The sequence below is a fragment of the Leptomonas pyrrhocoris genome (assembly GCF_001293395.1).
Source record: "Leptomonas pyrrhocoris isolate H10 chromosome Unknown, whole genome shotgun sequence".
NCBI classification, from domain to species: Eukaryota; Euglenozoa; class Kinetoplastea; order Trypanosomatida; family Trypanosomatidae; genus Leptomonas; species Leptomonas pyrrhocoris.
Genome location: NW_015438377.1, coordinates 142,667 through 160,602, shown reverse-complemented (window position 1 = coordinate 160,602; position 17,936 = coordinate 142,667). Strand labels below are relative to the sequence as shown.

At 59.3% G+C, this 17,936-nt stretch overlaps 3 protein-coding genes across 3 annotated transcripts; all 3 read left to right on the top strand.

Annotated features, from left to right (window-relative positions):
- Window positions 1-772: 772 nt before the first annotated feature.
- ABB37_07907 (hypothetical protein) lies at window positions 773-4,328 on the top strand (the record flags this gene model as incomplete). Its single annotated transcript, XM_015806708.1, has 1 exon — window positions 773-4,328. Exon 1 carries the CDS (start codon window positions 1,119-1,121, stop codon window positions 4,326-4,328), a length of 3,210 nt encoding a protein of 1,069 aa, XP_015654579.1. The 5' UTR covers window positions 773-1,118.
- A 961-nt stretch (window positions 4,329-5,289) lies between these two features.
- Window positions 5,290-10,979, top strand: ABB37_07906 (hypothetical protein; the record flags this gene model as incomplete). Its single annotated transcript, XM_015806707.1, has 1 exon — window positions 5,290-10,979. The coding sequence occupies exon 1, from the start codon at window positions 7,287-7,289 to the stop codon at window positions 10,977-10,979; it is 3,693 nt and encodes a 1,230-aa protein (XP_015654578.1). The 5' UTR covers window positions 5,290-7,286.
- Window positions 10,980-12,189: 1,210 nt separating this feature from the next.
- Window positions 12,190-16,571, top strand: ABB37_07905 (putative protein kinase; the record flags this gene model as incomplete). Its single annotated transcript, XM_015806706.1, has 1 exon — window positions 12,190-16,571. Exon 1 carries the CDS (start codon window positions 13,698-13,700, stop codon window positions 16,569-16,571), a length of 2,874 nt encoding a protein of 957 aa, XP_015654577.1. The 5' UTR covers window positions 12,190-13,697.
- Window positions 16,572-17,936: the final 1,365 nt, after the last annotated feature.

Sequence of the window (17,936 nt, the reverse complement as noted above, 5' to 3'; positions counted from 1 at the left end):
AAGCCATTGTTTTTCGTTTTCCCCCTTTCACCTCGTGTCTTTCGCAATAAGTTAAATAAAATTGTTTCTCGTGTGTGTACGTCTGCGTGTTACGAGTAGTGTGGAGTTGGCCTTTTATTTCTTTCTTCTTCCTTCATGTATCACCCACACCCACGCAGCAATCATGTTTGCGTTGCTTCGTATGTACATTTCTTATTTTGCCTTTTTTTCATGCATTCAGTCTATTTGATTTCCGCAAAGTCACCGACGGGGCTTCCACTCGCCGTAGAAGAAAGAAGGAAAGCACATTGATAAGTAGAATCGACTCGCCGCCCCTTTTTGGATTTCTTCTGTAACTACGCGGGGTAACGCACAGCACTTGGGAGGGGGGGGGGATGTGAACCCGCCATGCGGCGTAGGCATCTGGATGTATCCCTCCTATCCACTGGGCTTTTCGTTTCGAAAAACGTGGATGGAGGCGGTGGTATTCCCAACCGCATGGGAATGGCGTGCGTGGAGAGAGAGAGAGACGCAGCGAGTCGATGAATCGGGCATGGTTTATCTTTCTGATGAGCAGCGCCGGCATCGCTGACAACTCGTGGCTCCAAACAACAGCAGCTGCATTTCGTTTTAGCGCCCTTTCTCCGCAGGGTTGAAGAGGATGTGAAAAGAAAGAATTCCCTCGCCTTCTTCTTTTTTCCCCCTTTCCTTTTTGTTCTGTTCTCTTGGCCCTTCGGCTGCGTTACGTCGTGGCGTCTTCTCCGTGAACTCGCACGCGGATTTGCCTCTCGCAGACGAGTTACTGAACTCAACACGGAACAATAACTACAAAGCACACGAAACACGCACCTCAAGCAGACAGACAATTCAAACACACACGCACACACGCGCACACTCTCTCGCACTGCTCAACCATCCAAACGCAAACGCACTCGTGCGGAGGACGAATATATAAAATTTTGCCTTTTAGACTCATACCTCGCCTTGCTTTTTATTTTTCTCCTCCGCCTCCGTTTGACTCCCACGACGCGCACTCGTCGTGAGATCTCTTTCTCATTGGCTGGAAAAATAGAATGATGAGCGCCTCTCACCCGCCTTCGACCGCAGCCACGCCTCACCTCTTCGGACTGCCACAACGTATGTTTAAAGACGGTGCACCGGCAGACGCACACACCACTGCCTCCTCCTTCTTCTCACCCTTCTCCCTGAGCAGCACTCCGCTCGCTTGCCGGGACAGCAAAAGCACCGCCGTCGTGCTGTCTGACCGAGACCGTGAGGGCGACGAGGCGCTGACGCCGACGGCCTTCAGCAACTCCACCACATCCGTCACCACGTCCATCGCAATGCACACAGAGGACGAGGAAGGCCGTGCGCACAATTCCGACGTCACTCTGCGCTCTACCGACGCTCCTACAGACTCTGCGCTGCCGCAGCCGCAGCCGCGCGCACGTCGTTGGACACCGCGACGGCGCTCGCCTGGCAACTGCTCCTTCAGCAGCATCGGTGGTAGTGGCGAAGCTGGTGTGACCACGGTGCGGGATTGGGTGCGGTCTTCGCGATGCAGCCCTTCCAAGGAGCCGCGCAGCTCCTCGGTGTCACGCCGCGACGGCTTCGTCGCCTCCTTTGTTTCTGCCCTCGTGCCCCGTGAAGGGAGTGGAGGCGGCAGCGAGGGCGGTGGGCACGGCGAGGGCTTCTGGGGTGAAAGCGGCACCTCCATCACGACTCGTAGTGACAGCTTGGTAGGCAGTGCTCGCGGGGAGAGGGAGGAAGCGGTGAATTTGGCTGATGGCGGTCCGCAGCCGCACCTGCACCGTATGCGGAGCCCTCCGCGGACAGCTTCGTGGCGGCAGCTGCGCTCGCACCCAGGCGGCGCCTCTTCGCGGGTCCCACCGCTCTCGTTTCCATCCTCCGCAGCGGCGCCGCCGCCGTCGTCTTCGTTCTCATCTCTCTCCTCCGCGCAGTCGCTCTCGCTGCCCGGGACGCCAACCTTCTCCACCGCCGCCCTCTCCCGTGACACCAGCTGGACCGGCACAAATTTGTCCGCCAACTGGGAAATGAGAAGAGCGGTCCTGGATCGCGAGCACACCGACGTGGTTGATATGTGCGGCAGCGTGTCCACCGCCGTAACGCTGATGCGCGGGTGGGGCATGTCGGAGCCGCACGGACAACACGTGTCCAGCACGCTTTCCGGTGTTTCTTCCCCATCTGTGCTGACGCCGCTGTCAAGCCGTGCCGCCTCTCCGGCCGCCTTCGCACCGTCGTCCTCAATCAACCACCACCACAGCAATCGTGAAGTGCGTACGTCACCACCACCGCCACTACTCGCGTCATCATCCTCTGTACCGTCTTCGGGGCCGGCCATGTCGATGAGCGCACGCGAGTTGGCGCAGATGCGGGAGTGGCAGAGTACCGCAGAGGCACAACAGCAAGAGCAGCCACTCAACAACATGCGTGACAGCAGTAGCGGTGGCAACGCGTTGTTTGGCGCATCGGCTCGTCTCCCGCCCACGGTGCCTCGCGCAACACGGCAGGATGACTTCAACGGGCGATGCTGGAGCGGTGGCGAGCCTCTCAGTGCGCGCTCCGACAGCCCGTCGCGCGCCTCCGCGTCATCATACGCAAGCGGGATGTGGAGTGGTCAGCGCGGCAGCAACGCGCAGACGTCGCTGGGCTGGCGAAGTGACGCTGCAGGCGGCGACTCTACGACCAGCAGCCGTCGCCTCTCTCCGGTCTCCTTCTCCCATGCGTGGAGTGGCGGCGTGCGACGTGGCAGTGGATTTCCAGATAGCTGCACGACCACGCCTCTCACGCCCGCCTCACCCGGCTTCCCCCACCCCTTGTCCGCTGACCTCTTCGCCGTTGGACAGGGCTACTTCAACGCGGAGGATGCGGTGGATGCGCGCACCATGGAGGATATCGAGGATGCAAACACGAAGCGGCAGTGTGTGGAGAGCCCCACGGCGGCGACGTCGCCTATGCTGACCTCCCTCTCTCTCTCACTGGGCTCCTCGTGCTCGTCCTTGGCGTCGCTGTCCCTGGCCGACGCCCTCGCTACGCAGTCGTCGCGCGTGGCGCTGCCGAGCGAGGCACACTTGTGGCAGCAGCGCGAACGTCGCCGTCGCGACGTCTCCCCCTCTGTGGCGCGACCGGATGATGATGACTGTGACAATGAGGAGGTCGGCCGTCAGGGTGCTGTGAGGGGCGTGGCTGACAGCAGCAGTAGCAGCAGCGGCAACAGCAATACTGTGCGGGGGGATCACTGCTGCGTGGGCGCCGAAGGTTGCGTGACGGGCGTGCGAAGTGCTGGACGGCGTGATGCGGAGGCGGCGGCGTTGGGAGGTGGTGGCGGGAGCAGCAGCCCTTGCACCTCCGCTGCTCGCACCGCAGCTTCTTCTTGTGCGGGTCTTCACTCGTTAAGCTGCCACTGGCAGCAGCAGCAACAGCAGAGGAAAGGCAACGACAGCTGCGGGGTGTATGACCACGACAGCTCGCCCCCTCTCGCCCTTCTGCGGGAGGCCACCGTCGCCCCCTCCGCAGCGGCCCGCACGGGTGTGTTCGAGGTCGGTACAGCGGAGGACGAGGCGGGTGACGGGGAGATCAGCAGCAAGGCCGCCTCCCTGTCCTTCTGCTCCGCCTCCGAGGACGAGCCGGAGGTGGACACGTTTGCGCTGGAGCGGGCGCAGGCGGTGATGGAGGATGCCGACGCGGAAGCGGTCGCCACGCTGCTCGCACGACAGCACCTTTTGCATGTCCACGCCACCTCTGACTTTGCACAGGACCTGCGCGCACATGGGGCCCACGTTGACCCGGCGCTGTGGGAAGAGAAGGTGGTGGAGCTGAAGGAAGGCGGAGGAGGAACGAGCAACATCAAGGAGGAAGAAAAACCCTTGAGGAGCTCTCACAAGTCTGTCGGCGCAAGCAATGCGGAGGAGGACGCGAGCGGTGGCACCGGCCTGTCCGTCACGTCCGACTCTCTCGACGTCGCCACCGGCTCCACCACGAAGTGCAGTCCGCTGTCCCCTCCTCCCCTACCACCCAGCGCAGCGCACGCGCCTTCCTCCTCTTCGTCTTACCTTGGCGACTCCCCCGCACGGTGCGCGTCATCGACCCTTACCAGCCGCATCGGCGGGGACGAGGGCCTCCTACGCACCCCACCGCGGCCAAAGCGTCCGGCACAGCACATGCGGTGGGGTGCCGCGGAGGACAGCGAGGAGGTGCGCACGCCGGGCTCGGCAACGACGGCGAGTTCACGCTCGCTGCGTGATGTGTCACCGCCGGTGCGGGAGCGCAGCATGGCCCCGGCGGAGCTGTGGAAAGAGAAGGAGGAGAAGGAGGAGGAAGAGCTGTGATGCAACGCTTCTCAGCGACTTGACTCGTTTGAAATATATATATTTGGATGAATGGTCCTTTATCAATACTACTTTTTAAGTTTTTTGTAGTCTCTCTCTGCTCCAGTGCTTTGGCTCGTCTTTTGTTTGGGCTCCTTCTCCTCATCGCGTTGAGCAAACTCGGGTGGCGATTCGAATCTCTCTTGCGGTTACACAGAGTGTGACACCTTGCGTATATATATATATATATTCGTATATATATTTATTTGGTGGTGTTGCGTTGCGCTCTCCCTTCTTTTTGCTGTCCCTTTCCAGTTTTGTTCTGTCTTTTCTTCTTTTTAGAGACAATATCTTCTACATCTTGTCACCGTTTCACACCCACACATGCGCGTTGGTTTCTTCTCGTGGGTTTTCCCTTCTCTCTCGTGTACACCTTCCATATTTTTCTTTCCTTTCTCTGTGGAGGGTTCATCCTCACTCCCTTGTACTTCTATCTTTGCCTCCGCGGTATTCTTGTTTTTGTATGTTTATGTTTTCTAGTCTCCTTCAACGCGCTTCACTTGTATCAACTCTATCGTACCTCGCTGGTGAAAAGAAGAAATCCAAGCAAACAATGAAATAAGCCAAGCAACACACACCCACACATACCATGGTGGAAACAACGACGCTGACATGCAGTGGCACACACACACACATATACGAGGGGAAAAATAATAATGATAACGTGAAAGGAAAGAACGAATCGCTCAGACGCTGCCCTTCACTTCGTTTGTTGTAAAAGGTGGAGGGAAGACTGCGTTGATCTTTCATCGTGCCGTGGCGCTAAACTCCCTCGTCGCATCCACAAGCAAAGCGCCGCAAATCGTCTTCCCTCCTCCGTGCTCGGTGTGCTCATTCAATATCTTCTTTTTCCCTCCTTCTTCTTTTTTTAATCATCCTCACATTTCATCTCTACTGCGCTCCAACGGTGCCTGCATCAACAGGTGTGTTGCCCGTTGTACTGCACTCTCGCAAACTGACTCATCTCTGAAGCTGCAACCAACTCCATTGCGTGTTCTTATTTTGTTTGCTACTGGCTGTGCTCACCCTCTTAGATTTTCACAGAACACAGACCCACCAACACACACAGACATACGCAGACACATCGAAACAGCACGGTGCACGTGTTCGGTTCGCCACCTCTTGCACCTGTCGTGTATTTCCCCCCTCTCTTCTTTCGAAGATTTTATTTTTTACGATTCACTGTTTCTCTTGTCAGCTAACCGTAACCAACGTTGTTCTTCATCACCATCTGTACCACCATAAATATACTCATAACATACCAAACACACACACACACACACACGGACACAAATAAGCACGGAATTACAGCGCTGGTAAATCAGATCGTTTTTCTTTCTTTTTTTTCTCGTTTGTTGTGTTGTACTGCACAGAGAGAGAGAAAGAGAAAGAACTGTACTTCTCCCTCTATTGTGTATCCGTAGACTGTACCTCTCTTAGTATATACCTATTTTTCTGTTCTTTTAGATTTCCTGCATCGTACATTCACGCCTCTTCATTTGTGGGCTCTTGTTTGAAAAGAATCGTTTTTGCTATCACCGTAGAATTCTTTTTTGCTTTACCTTTTCTCTAGATCGTATCTTTCTGTCTCCCACGCACCAGCTGCACAAACAAAGATAAGGCAATACCCGAGAGTTGAGCGTTTGCAGAGGAGCTGTGAGCTGTTCTCGCCTCTCGAAGCCTTCTCCCTCAGCTGTTGTTTTTTATCCTCCCTTTTCTACGCGTTTTATCGCTGCCGTAGTGTGTTCGCCCCCCTCCTCCATACCTCCCTTAGTCATGAACCCTTCCGAAGCATCCTACTTTGAGGTGACGCGGGCGGCGACGTCGATGCAGTTCTCGCCAGATACACCGCCGTGCACTCCCCCGCTGCAGCCATCGCTGCCAGCCGACACAGCACGCTCCATGATGGGCAGCGCCACACGGAACGCCCTTCCCAGCTCCATGCTCTCGCCAGCAAAGGAGAGACACGCCACAGTGGACGCGCTCGACAACGCCTCACCGCCTCCCCGGCCGCCAAAGTGCGATGAGCGCGACGGCGACGTGCGACCGGATGCGGGCGACTCCGCACCCGCTAACGAGCAGCGGCTGTTGCACCTCGAGCCGCCGGCGCCGGACACCCACCGCAATACCGTTGTCGTTGATAGCGAAGACGCGGCGACACCGCACTGTGAGCCCCGCCACACACGCGGCCCCTTTCTGTCGCTAGAGTCCTCCGACACCGACAGTCAGGCACTCTTTGCGACGACGCAGCTGCTGAACGCGACGACGATGCCGCTGGCGCGGTCGGAGGGCAGCAGGGAGAACTCCAGCTCCGTCTTCTCGCCCAGCGTACACCGACCTGTTGCTGCTGCCGCCGCTGCTATTGCTGCTGGCAACGCGACGGGTGGAGGGCACGGGCGGTGCGAGCCAGAGGACGTGTGGGCACGTGACCCGAGCGACCGTCCCCGCTGCGAGGACCCGGCGAACGGCGCGACAGCGTCGCGAAACACACCGATGGAGCGTCCACTACCCGCCGATACGTCCGCCAAGGACCCCGCAAACGGTGTCACCAGCAACGTCGACCATCAGCACCACCATGACAACACTGAGTGCTCGGAGAGCGACGACGAGGACGAGGTGGGCCTCTTTCAAGAGACCGTGTTGTTCATGAACAACACACTGCACTCCCTCGGCAGCACCCGCCACACGCCGAACCGGCAAACACCGCATCAGACGCCGCTGCTGGCTGGATCGCCGTCCAGTCCGGTGCCAAGCAGGCCGGATGCGCTGGGCTCGACACCCACAAAGCCGACACGTCGTAGTGTCAGTGGCGGCTGTCATGGCAACGTAGACTCGGACGAGTGCCGCCCCGACCGCGACTGCGCAGAGAACAAAATCGTCGGTGGTGGTGCACGGGGCTACCTGACGCTGCCCTCCGAGATGAACGCGTCGGCGACCACGACGAGCACGCTGGCGTACCGGACGTGCCCCGCCTCCCCGGCAACCACCTGCAGCCCCGGTGTCTCGGCGCCGTCGCTCTCGCCTTTCCTTGCCACGCAGTTGCCGTGCACCGACCACCCGACGACGACGACCACCACCACCGCGGCCACGGAGGCGACGCACCGCGACAGAAACACGAACGCTGCGATTCCCAATGGCAACAGCAACAGCGACAGTGAGTACCTTTTCATTGACAATCACGACGGCACGGCGTACTTGGCGGACGCCTCGCTGCAGTTGGATGGCAGCTACGTGCTCGGCGAGACGATCCTGCTGGCCCGCAGCGAGGCCGCATCGCCCAATTCGACGTCCATGCGACAACGGACGAACGGCGCCGTCTCGCCTGTCGTCGTGCTGCAGACGGCGGACCGCCTCCCTCCGCAGCACCGGCGGGAGCAGTTCGCCCACCGCCCGCTGCGTGGCACGACGCTGCAGCCGGCAGCAGCAACAGCAGGCGCAGCGAGGGCGGCAGCCCCTTTTACGAGTCCCACCCCCCGCCCACTCGCCGGCTCACCGACGCCCATGAGCTTCAACGACTCTTTTGCGTCGCCGGTGGCGCCCAGCGTGGCACGCGTGCTCGTGCGCCGCTCGCCTGCTCCGGAGCGTGCTGTCTCCGTGGAGGAGGATGCCCACCACCACCCGCTCGGTGCTTCCTGCGTGCTGGGCTCGACCTTCAACCACAGCTTCCGCTTTGATCAGACGCTGCTCGTGCCGCTGGATGACACGCTGCGGAGCAGTCTGGCCGCGCCAGCTTCGCCGTCGGTGGCGGCTGACCGCCACGGTGGCCCGGCGCCCTCCATCTACCGCAGCAACGACACCGACGCGCCCCGGTGGGACAGTGGGGCCTCGCCACTGGTGATGATGCCGGCCTCGCCCGCCGCTTCTGTCGTCGTCTACCGAAGCGCACGCAGCCCCGCACTGCCCATGGCCAGCTCCGCCTCTCGCGCCTCGCCGACTCCGCATGCGCCGTCGGTGACGCGGCAGATCGCGTCGCAGCAGGCGCGTGCGACCCGCGACACCCGTCCGAGCCGGCCCGAGCAGGACATCGTTTACCTTGTCCCACCGGGTGCGGCAACCGCCATCGTGACTCCGGAGGACATCACGCAGCAGGGGTGGATTCCTGTACAGGTGGTGGACGTGCTTCCGGCTTCAAAGGGCGGCTCGGCGCCGAACAGCAGCAGCAGCAGCGGCTACGCGCGTAACGGCGGGGGCAATCCGCCGGTGATGATAGAAGGGAGAATGGTGTCTCCGGTGCCGAAAGACCCGGCCATGCAGAACGAGCCGGCGGAGGAGGAGGAGGTGGTGCGTGAGCAGAGTCTTTCTCGTCTCTCCTACGGCCGCACAGACGAGCGCCCTGCCAATGGTACGCTGCGCAACGCCTCCTTCAGCTTCGCCTCGACCCTCTCCGCCTCCACGCTGGACTGCATTAACCGCCGGTTGAGTTACTCGCTGTCGGACTGGGCCAGCGTGCGTCAGCGCTTCGGCCATTCGATGTCCGCCGGGGATCCCGGCAGCGTTTCCGGCGTGGTGATGCCCCCCGCTACCCCGCTTACATTTTCGGTTATCGGTGGTGAAGGACAGCAGCAGCAGCAGCAGACGACGCCGACGACGGCCTCCGCAAACGTCCATATGGACTGCCACTGCAATGCGGGTGTTCGCCTGGGCGGCGGAGGCGCAGTGCGGGACCGCGTGGAAGGGACGTGGCTCGAGGACGGCCACGACGACGGCGGGTCTCCTGTGCCGCTGCCTCCCCCCGGCACGCCGGAGCCGCCGCAGCGGGAACAGAGCCCGTCCCGGTGCACGACGACGGACGCCGCACCTACCACAACGCACGACACGGCAGAGACGTGGACGGCGGCGGCGGCGGCGGAGAGTCACCTGGCGAACTCGCTGCTCACGAGCATGAGTTACCAACGCCCGTCGACCATTACGACCAGCGACGAGTACCCGGGCGACTACTCCATGAGTCTCCCCCTCACCTCCTCGGCCAGCCAGTCGCTCGGGCTCAACGGCGGACGCGCGCGGTACTCCAATGCGGAGAGCCTCAGCCTGCTGCACTTCCCCCTGCAGCACCAGGCGTTGCGTGCACCGCACCCCCGCCGCGTCTCCGGCGCCACCGCCCTCTCGCAAGCCGCATCGTCGTTTTCCTTCCAGCTGCTCGGCGAGCAGAGCGACCAGCAGGGTGCGGGGCTGAGCAGCAATACCAATACCAATTCCAACAGTGCGGCGGCGGCGGCGGCGGCGGCAGCTGCCACGAGCTTCCGCACGACGTACTGCACGAACCCCGGCAGCGTGGCCGTCACCTCGCTAAACCCGAGCGTGAGCGGCGCCGGGCTGCCTCTATCCCGCGGGGCACTCGGGGCATCCGTCGGTGCCCGCAGTACCGCCACTGGTGTTGGTGGCGCGACGAGCCGCTTCCCTTCGCACACGCAGCACTACGCCGCAGCTGCCGCAGAGCGACGTCGTGCCGGCCCGACTGGGACAGGTGCTCACGTGAACGCTGCTTCGTTGAGCACCGACAGCTTCGCCGGCCGCTCCGGCGCGGTCAATCGCAACGTGGCGCAACATCACCCCTACCTGAGCGTGCAGCAGCGGCAGCAACAGCAACTAGCGCGTCGTGTCGTGGCTGCTGGTGGCGGTGGAAACGGTGGCGGTCTTCGCCGCGCTGCGAAGGCGCGTCTGGTGCCCGACACATCCGCCTTCCTTCCATGGTCTCCCCTCACCATCACCCCGGAGGGTTCGCTCAACCTCCCTCGCAACGACGCGGACGTTGCGGCGGCGATGACGGACGCGTGCGGGCTTCCCATGAACCTTGTCCCCTACTCTAGCTCCGCGGAGACGAGTACGCGCACCACAACAACCACCACAACGCGCACCACGACGACCACCTCCGGTGGGGAGAGCCGCAGCGCGCAGGCGGTGGCGCAGCAACTGTTGGACAACAGGGGCGGCAACGAAGCGGTTGAGCTGTCGCCGGAGGCGCTGCGGGCGCTGAACGCTGCCGTCGCCGCCGTGACACGGGCAGCGGACGAGAGCAGCAGCATCAGCGAGGCCTTCGTGAAGGAGGACGGAACGTTAAACAAAGATGCGTTCGTATCGTCGTTCTTGCAGCACGCCGCCTCACAGGCTGCGACCAGCGTCGGCGATACCAGCGTCAACGCGGCTTCCACCATGACGACGACGACCACCACCACTGCGTCCGGTGGCGAGAAGAGCTTGGCCGTGTCGCGTGCCTCCATGACCGCCAGTGAGGTGCACCTGCCGGACCACAGTCGGCGCTATGACTTCCAATTCATGACGCTCATGGAGGCAACGATGAACCACTTCCAAGGATCCGTGTCAGCGGTGTCAGCCTTGGAACCGGAGCCGCAGGCACCAGCACCGGCAGCACCAACAGCAGCAGCAGCACTCTCCGCGACGCACGTCGCGCCAGCGGGGGGTGAAAAGGAGAACGGAAATGCTGTGCGCACTTCAGCCGCGCGCAAGTCGGAGTCGATTGACGCAGTGCGTCCTGCCGGGCTGCGTGCGGGCTCGTTGACCAACGCAGCACGTCCCTCCTTCAAAACCCGCTCCCCGTCCCACCACACAACGGCCGAGGACCCCACCGCGACCACGAAGAACGCGACCGCGTAAGTCGTCCTCCCACCTTTTTGTTTTGAATTATTACCATTATTATTTAATGTTATTATCTCTTTTTTACGCGGAAGACTTCGCTGTCAGTTTCGTGAAAGACAAACGAAGAGCGGTGGTTTGATCCCATTCTTTCTGGCTCGTGCTGCCGCCGTTCGATCTCCTTAACGCTCCATCATTTCCCACCTTCAAAACAAGCAAACACGGGAGAAGCAACACCGGCGCTGTTGTTCTTCTTCTTCCACCTGTACCAAACTGAATTGCCTGTACCGTTGACTGCCCTTTTTTTTTTGGCTCCTATAAATAATAATAAAAAGAACTATATGAACCTCTTATAGATTTATATATGCCAAACCTACTAAAACTGTATATATTATTTCCTAGCAGAAGCGAAGGGGCCCTTGTCAAGACTATTTTTCGAAAGGACGTACCACAACAAACATTGAAATCGTTTGTGTCTCCGCGGAGTTTTCTTTCGTCAATCCCTTTTTTTTAGATCTCGCTATTACTATTTTTATTGTTATTATTGATTTCACATGCTGCCTCGCCTAATGAACGCGTTTCTCCTGTCTCTTTCCCCACCACTTACGCTTCTCTTTTATTGTTTTGTTTTCCTCCCCGTTCTTGTATCCACCGGGGGGGGGGGGTCAGTTCTCCTGTACCTGTAGCTCCAAACCCACTTTATACACCTCCATTCGCCAAGAAGCACCTCAAGGCAGAACGAATTGAAAAAGGTGCCAATTTAATCTGGCACGTAATCAGAGAGGAAAGAAAGAGGAGAGAGAGCGTCTTTAAGCTGGCTTTTGCGTCGACGGATAGAGCTTCCGTTAGTCAGCAGCCATTCAACGCGACGTGCTTCAATAGCAAAGGCCTGTACACGTCGAAGATGCTGCGCAAGGAGGGGTAAAAGAAAGGAGAAAGTGTGTGATGACCCGCCATTTCTCGGCGAGTGCGCTTTGGATTCGCGTTGGCGACATCCTTCCATGACGCGGTGCCCATGCAAACCTTCAAGGAAAGTAGGAAAAAACCCCTCACACTTCACACCTCCGATTATGAAACAGTATTTGCTTCGTTCATATTATCATCTTCACTTCCTCTTTTTTTTCCCTTTCGAATTCCGAACAACGCACAACGTACATTCACATTATTATTTATTTATTATTATTCTCTTCTTCTTCGTTGGGGTCGCGTCTCCCACACGCACCATCACACAGCACGGCGGCCCGTCGCACAAGTGTGCCTACGCAGAGAGATACGCAAGGGCCTCGCATTGCAGCACCGGCAATGATAATTGCAACGGCAGTCACACAACATCATTAAGGAAAGACCACACTCCGTCACTCACACAAAATATATATTTATATATATCTATTCAACGAGTAAAGGAAAGTAAAAGAAACGTTTTTTTTTCTGTTTGCTTGGTCGTTTTCCCAGGCACCCCGAGCAGGAGGCAACGGACTCCTTTGCGGATACGTTACACCATATTTTTCTTTTCTTTTTCTTTTAGTAGCTCATTTACTTATTTATTTTATACCCTTTTAAATGAACCGCGCCCGTCCCAGCGGCGCGGCGTCTCGTGCGCCGACCAACGCCAACGCGCGTCAACCGCGACAGACCCTTAAAGCCACCACGCCCTCCGCCATGGCACCCACAGAGAGATCCAAGAAACCCACCCCGCTGGCGAACCAAGTTGTCGTGGTACGAACCACCACCACCACCAGCACCGGGAGCGGTAACAGCAAGGCTTCTTCCCATGCACCATTGGATGCACGACGCCAGTCCTCCTCGCCCCTCTCGCACCCAGCAATGACTACCCCATCCAGAGCAGCAGCGCACGACAAGAAGCAAGGACTACATGCGCAGTCTTCTGTCGTTAATACGACGAGCACGTCCAGCGGCCGCAAACCAAAGATGAGTGGTGCAGCGGCAAAGGCAACGGCAACGGCAGCAGCAGCGGCAACCCCACCGTTTTTACCCAAACAGCGGCTTTCCCCGTCGCGGAAGCCCTCGTCGTCGTGCGCCGCCGAAACGCCCGACAGCCGTCGCAAGAGCGTGTCGGTGCGGCAGAAGCGAACCTCGAAGGACCACGCCGCCGCCACCGCGGCCTCTTCTTCTCAAGCACGCGGAGCCGGTGTGAAGCTCCCTCCCCTCTTGCGAGAAGAGCAGACGAACGGGTCGGGTAGTGAGCTTCTCTCACCAGCGCGACCGGCGTCGGAAGGCGTCAGCCCCATCCGGGCGCTGTCCCCCCTTCACAACTCCGTTTTTGCGCACACCATGGCACCTCCGCCCCCGCTGCTCCAGCACCACCGTCACTACCCAACCAACGGACTGAGTGTGCACAGCAGCGCTAGTGGTGTGACAGGGAGGGAGCTGTTCGAGCTGCGGCGGAGAAGCCGCGTGCTCGCCCCCGTCTCACCGATTAGCACGACGAGCACTCCTCCGTCGTTGGGTAAGTGCACACCGCTGGAGCCCGCAACACGCACCTCGTCGAAGCCTGCCTCGCCGCAGTCCTCTACGTCGTCGTACAACGCGCTACTCCACCAAGGCGACCGCTGCGCCGATGTGTCAGCGTCGACCCCCACGGCTACGTGTGCTGATGTTCCTCTTACTTCCTCTTCGACCTCCTCTTCGCAACTCCCCATGAACCCCACGGCTTCTCATGTTTCACCGCATGCAGCGGCGGGGCCGAGGTGCGGAAGAGAGGAACAGAAGAAGAAATCGATGACCACAGCGGCAGACTTACTCTCCGCACCAGTGACAGAGCGCGGTGGCACGACGGCAAGCTCCACGAAGGGCGGGACGGCTGTCGATACGGCAACGACGCCGTCCCCAACAGACGAGGCGGTGACCCGCAGCGAGGCGGCCGAGGTGGAAGACGAAGTGGAGGACCTCGGCGACGACAAGGTTGACGCAGACGTTGACGCAGACGTCGAAGACGAGGGCGATACGAAAGGCCGCGAGGGCACCGCGGAGTCACTGGCGGCCACAGAGACGTCCCGCGAGGACGAGGACGACTCAGAGGTGGACGTCTCCGCCGACATCAGCGGGAACAGCGACGAGGAGGGCTCCGAGGAGGACTACTCTGACGAAGAGTCGGAATCTGCGACGGATGACGAGGATGAAGAGTACGAGGAGGAAGAAGACGAAGACAGCGACGAGGACGAGGAGGAGAGCGACGCGGAACCGAGTAGCACCCACCGGAGAGGCCAACGACGACGGAGCACCTCATCGCCCGCGTCACGCGTGGCCGTGGGCGGTGGCGTGGCGGCGGCGGTGGCGATACGCGCCAAAGACAAATCCACGCCAGGTAAGCCGGCAGACGAAGGCGGAGAGGATCCTCCGTTTTTGACGAAGCGGTCGAACACGATCGTGACGGCGAAGCCCCACCACCGCAACAGCAACGGCAAACGGAGGAAGAAGAAAGACTGCGTCGAGGCGCCGCGGAGCATCTGCACGAAGGTCTCGCGTGAGGGCGACGTGAACGTGAAGGTGGTGTACGCCGTCCGCACCCGCCACTGCTTCAAGCGCTTTGTGAAGGAGATCATGACCCGCTTCAGCTTTGCGAAGTCGACGGACTTCGACATGTACTGCATCGACGCGACAGGGGATCGGGTGGACATCGACATCGAGGAGGACTTTGAGCAGCTGCTCGACGCCTTCGAAGCCGCGATGGTGCGCACACAGGAGGCGCAGAACACCCCGACGCTGCCGCAGTTCTCCACCCCCGCGGGGCTCACGGAGGGCCCGCGCGGCGGCTACAGCGCCAACGCCTCTCTCGAGGAGCGGCAGGGTAAGCCGACGTCACCAGCCACCGCAGCACCGCGATCGCTGCTCGCGAGCCAGCTTCAAAACTCCCACGACGGCGCCACTGCTGGCGGCAGCTTCGGCTCTGCGTGGGACTACGGTGGCAGCTCACACCCCCTCGGCACCGAGGCGGAGTACGGCAGCCCGTGCGGGAGCACTAGCACAAGCGGCACACAGAAGCAGCAGTTACCTGGTTCTCTCTCTCCGTCCTCGGGCTTCGGGGCCTCCACCAGTGTCGTGGGTGGTGGAATGGAGAACGACGGGAAGAGCAGCGCGAGTGTGCTGCGCTTGTACGTGCGCTACTCCAACGCGTACTACCTTGTCCACGGCTACCCCGAGCGTCCCTGCTCGCCGAGCGCCTCGCCGTCTCTCTTCGCCTCGTCGAACCCGCCAGGTCGCACTACCGACCCGAATGTGGCAGCGCTCTTCACAAACCAGCTGCAGCAACTCTCCGCCCTCCGACCCCCGTCCGATGACGAGCGGCGCTCCGCTGATCAGCTGAACGCGCTGTCAAACGGAGGCAACGGAACGCACGCGGGCAACGGCTGCAGCTACGACGACTCGCCCATCGTGCATACGTTGCTGGGCAGCATGACCGGCAGCGCCACGGGGCCGACCGCCCTGCTGCTGCCGCATGGCAGTCGGGGGAAGGTGAATGAGGGGACGTCGCACTTCTTCAACGGACTTGGCGGCACCGTCGGTGGAGGGCTGTACGGCGCAGGAGCGAGCGTGCGGTCTTCTCACTTCACGGGCACCGGCGTTGAGCTGCCGTCGGCGCAAAATTCGTCCTTCGCGATGCTGACAGAGACGCAGCGCGACGCATTCACGTGCACCTTCATGGTAGATGGGAGTGCGCTGGTGGAGTGGCGCCCGGTGAGTGTGCTGGGCAAAGGCTCCTTCGGCACCGTCTACGAAGGCATCACCCTGGATGGCAAGATGATTGCGGTGAAGGTGCAGGAGCTGCCGATGGACGACGACGCGGCGGAGATCAAGGCACTGCAGACGGAGATTAATCTCATGCGGTCGCTGAAGCACCGAAACATCGTCGCTTACTACGGCTGCCAGACACGCGTGGCGACCACGGGCGGGCAGCAGATGGAGATTTTCCTCGAGCTGTGCCACGGCGGCAGTCTCGCCACGCTGCGGCGGAAGTTGATGAAGACGCAGCATGTCTTTGCCATCTCGCTAGTGCGCTCCTACACCCGTCAGGTGCTGCACGGTCTGGCCTACCTGCACGCCCAGCACGTGATCCACCGCGACATCAAGAGCGACAACGTCCTCATCTCCGCGACGGGGGAGGCGAAGCTGGCGGACTTCGGCTGCAGCAAGCGCTTTGGCGGCGGCACCGTGCAGGCGAGCCCGGCAACGCTGCCGTTCTCGACCTCGCCAGCCCCCGCCCCACCGGTAGCGGCCCCGGCGGCGATGTACCAGACGATGGTCGGCTCACCGTTTTTTATGGCGCCGGAGGTGCTGCGGGAGGACGAGGGCGGGTACACAAGCGCGGCCGACATCTGGTCCGTCGGCTGCCTCGTGATTGAGCTGCTCGGGCGTGAGCCGTGGGAGGTGACGGGCACGAATATTTTCCAAATGATGTTCCGCATCGCACGGGAGCAGGGCATGCCGACCGGGGTGCCACCGAACTGCCCGGCAATGCTGCGTAGCTTCTTTGAGCGGTGCTTTGAGCGGGATCCGGCGAAGCGCGCGACGGCGGCCGAGCTGCTCGAGCATGAGTGGATGACGTGTCCGGACAAGCTCTTGGAGGAGGTACCAACGGACTCGGTAGCGGGGTAGGCAGCGAGGCGAGGGACGTGCAATTTGACTGGGGCGCGATCGAAGGAGGGGGGAGTGGGAGAGCAGGAAACAGAACGGACGCTCTGTATCAGTCCTTTTTTTAAAAAGAAAATATGTTCCTTTGATGTATGGTATCTCTCCGGTGCGTGAGCGCTGTGTTTTCCCCTTTGTTTCCTCTGCAAAAGCGTTCTTTTTTTTTTTTAATATATATCTTTGCTGCTGTTGTGAAGGGCGGACATGCTGAAACAGAGATGCAAAGCCGCGGAGTTCCTCCCTCCTGACGTCGTTCCCTCCATTGCGTCAACCTCATCTCTCTCTCTATATTTTTAAATAAATAAAAAGGAGGCCTCCAAAAAAAAAAGCCCTCCTCAGCAATGGCGTACTTCTCTGCTTTTCTTTATTTTGGTGTTGTAAATCGAAAATACTTGTGCTTGTGTTTGTTTTGCCGTTGCCTCTTATGTACCCTTTTTTTTTTCTTCTTTCTGTCTTTACTAGAGTTCCGTGTTCACTCTTCGTCTACCCATCAGCAATTGTTTTTCTTCGTCTTGCTGTTGCACGCGGTGTCACCGCGTGTGTAATGCGTTGAGCTATGTACCTACCCTTCTTTTTGTATAAATAAATGGTACTTCTGCCGTGTGTTTGCAGGCAGGATCATTTTCCTTTTCTTTTTCTGTCTGTTCTTGATCTGTTCTCTGACAAGTCTGGCCGCTGATTTGTTTTTTCTTTTCCTTTTTTCCTTTAGCGTTATTCTCTCCGGCCCTCGCTTGCATTGCATTCCACGCGTCGTCACTTGGTCACGGAGCCATACAAACCAAGGTGATCCCGTTCTGCCTCGGAACTCCGACAAAGGGCGAGCTGCCTCTTTTTCTTGGAACTAGTACGTTTTTCCCTACAGAAGAAAAAGGGAATCAGAAGACGAGAAATAGCTGAAATACGTAGCATGGTGTGTACACAGTCTGACATGAAACACACAACAACACCGCGAACATCTTCAAAAAACAACAACAACAACAACAACAACAACAACAACAACGGAAAAATAACCTTGAGCTCCACGCTGTTGAATGGATGAGTTTTGAAGAAGCGCAGACCTTCTTGCACCGTCACGATTGACAACGGTAATGTGCTCGTGGTGGTTCCCTCTTTTGCGTTTGTTCTCTTTCTCCAACCACAGAAAAGAGAAAGGAGAATATGATGATGCATCCCGACTGCGTTGTCCTATGGCCAGTACAAACATTGCCTGGTGCGAGAATGCCAGTGCTGGAGAGAGAGAAAACGTGAAAGCAGTCTAGCTCATTCCGTATATATCTCGTAGGACTGCTGTCATTAAAAAGAAAAAAAGATCGTTTTACTCCTCTCTTTCAC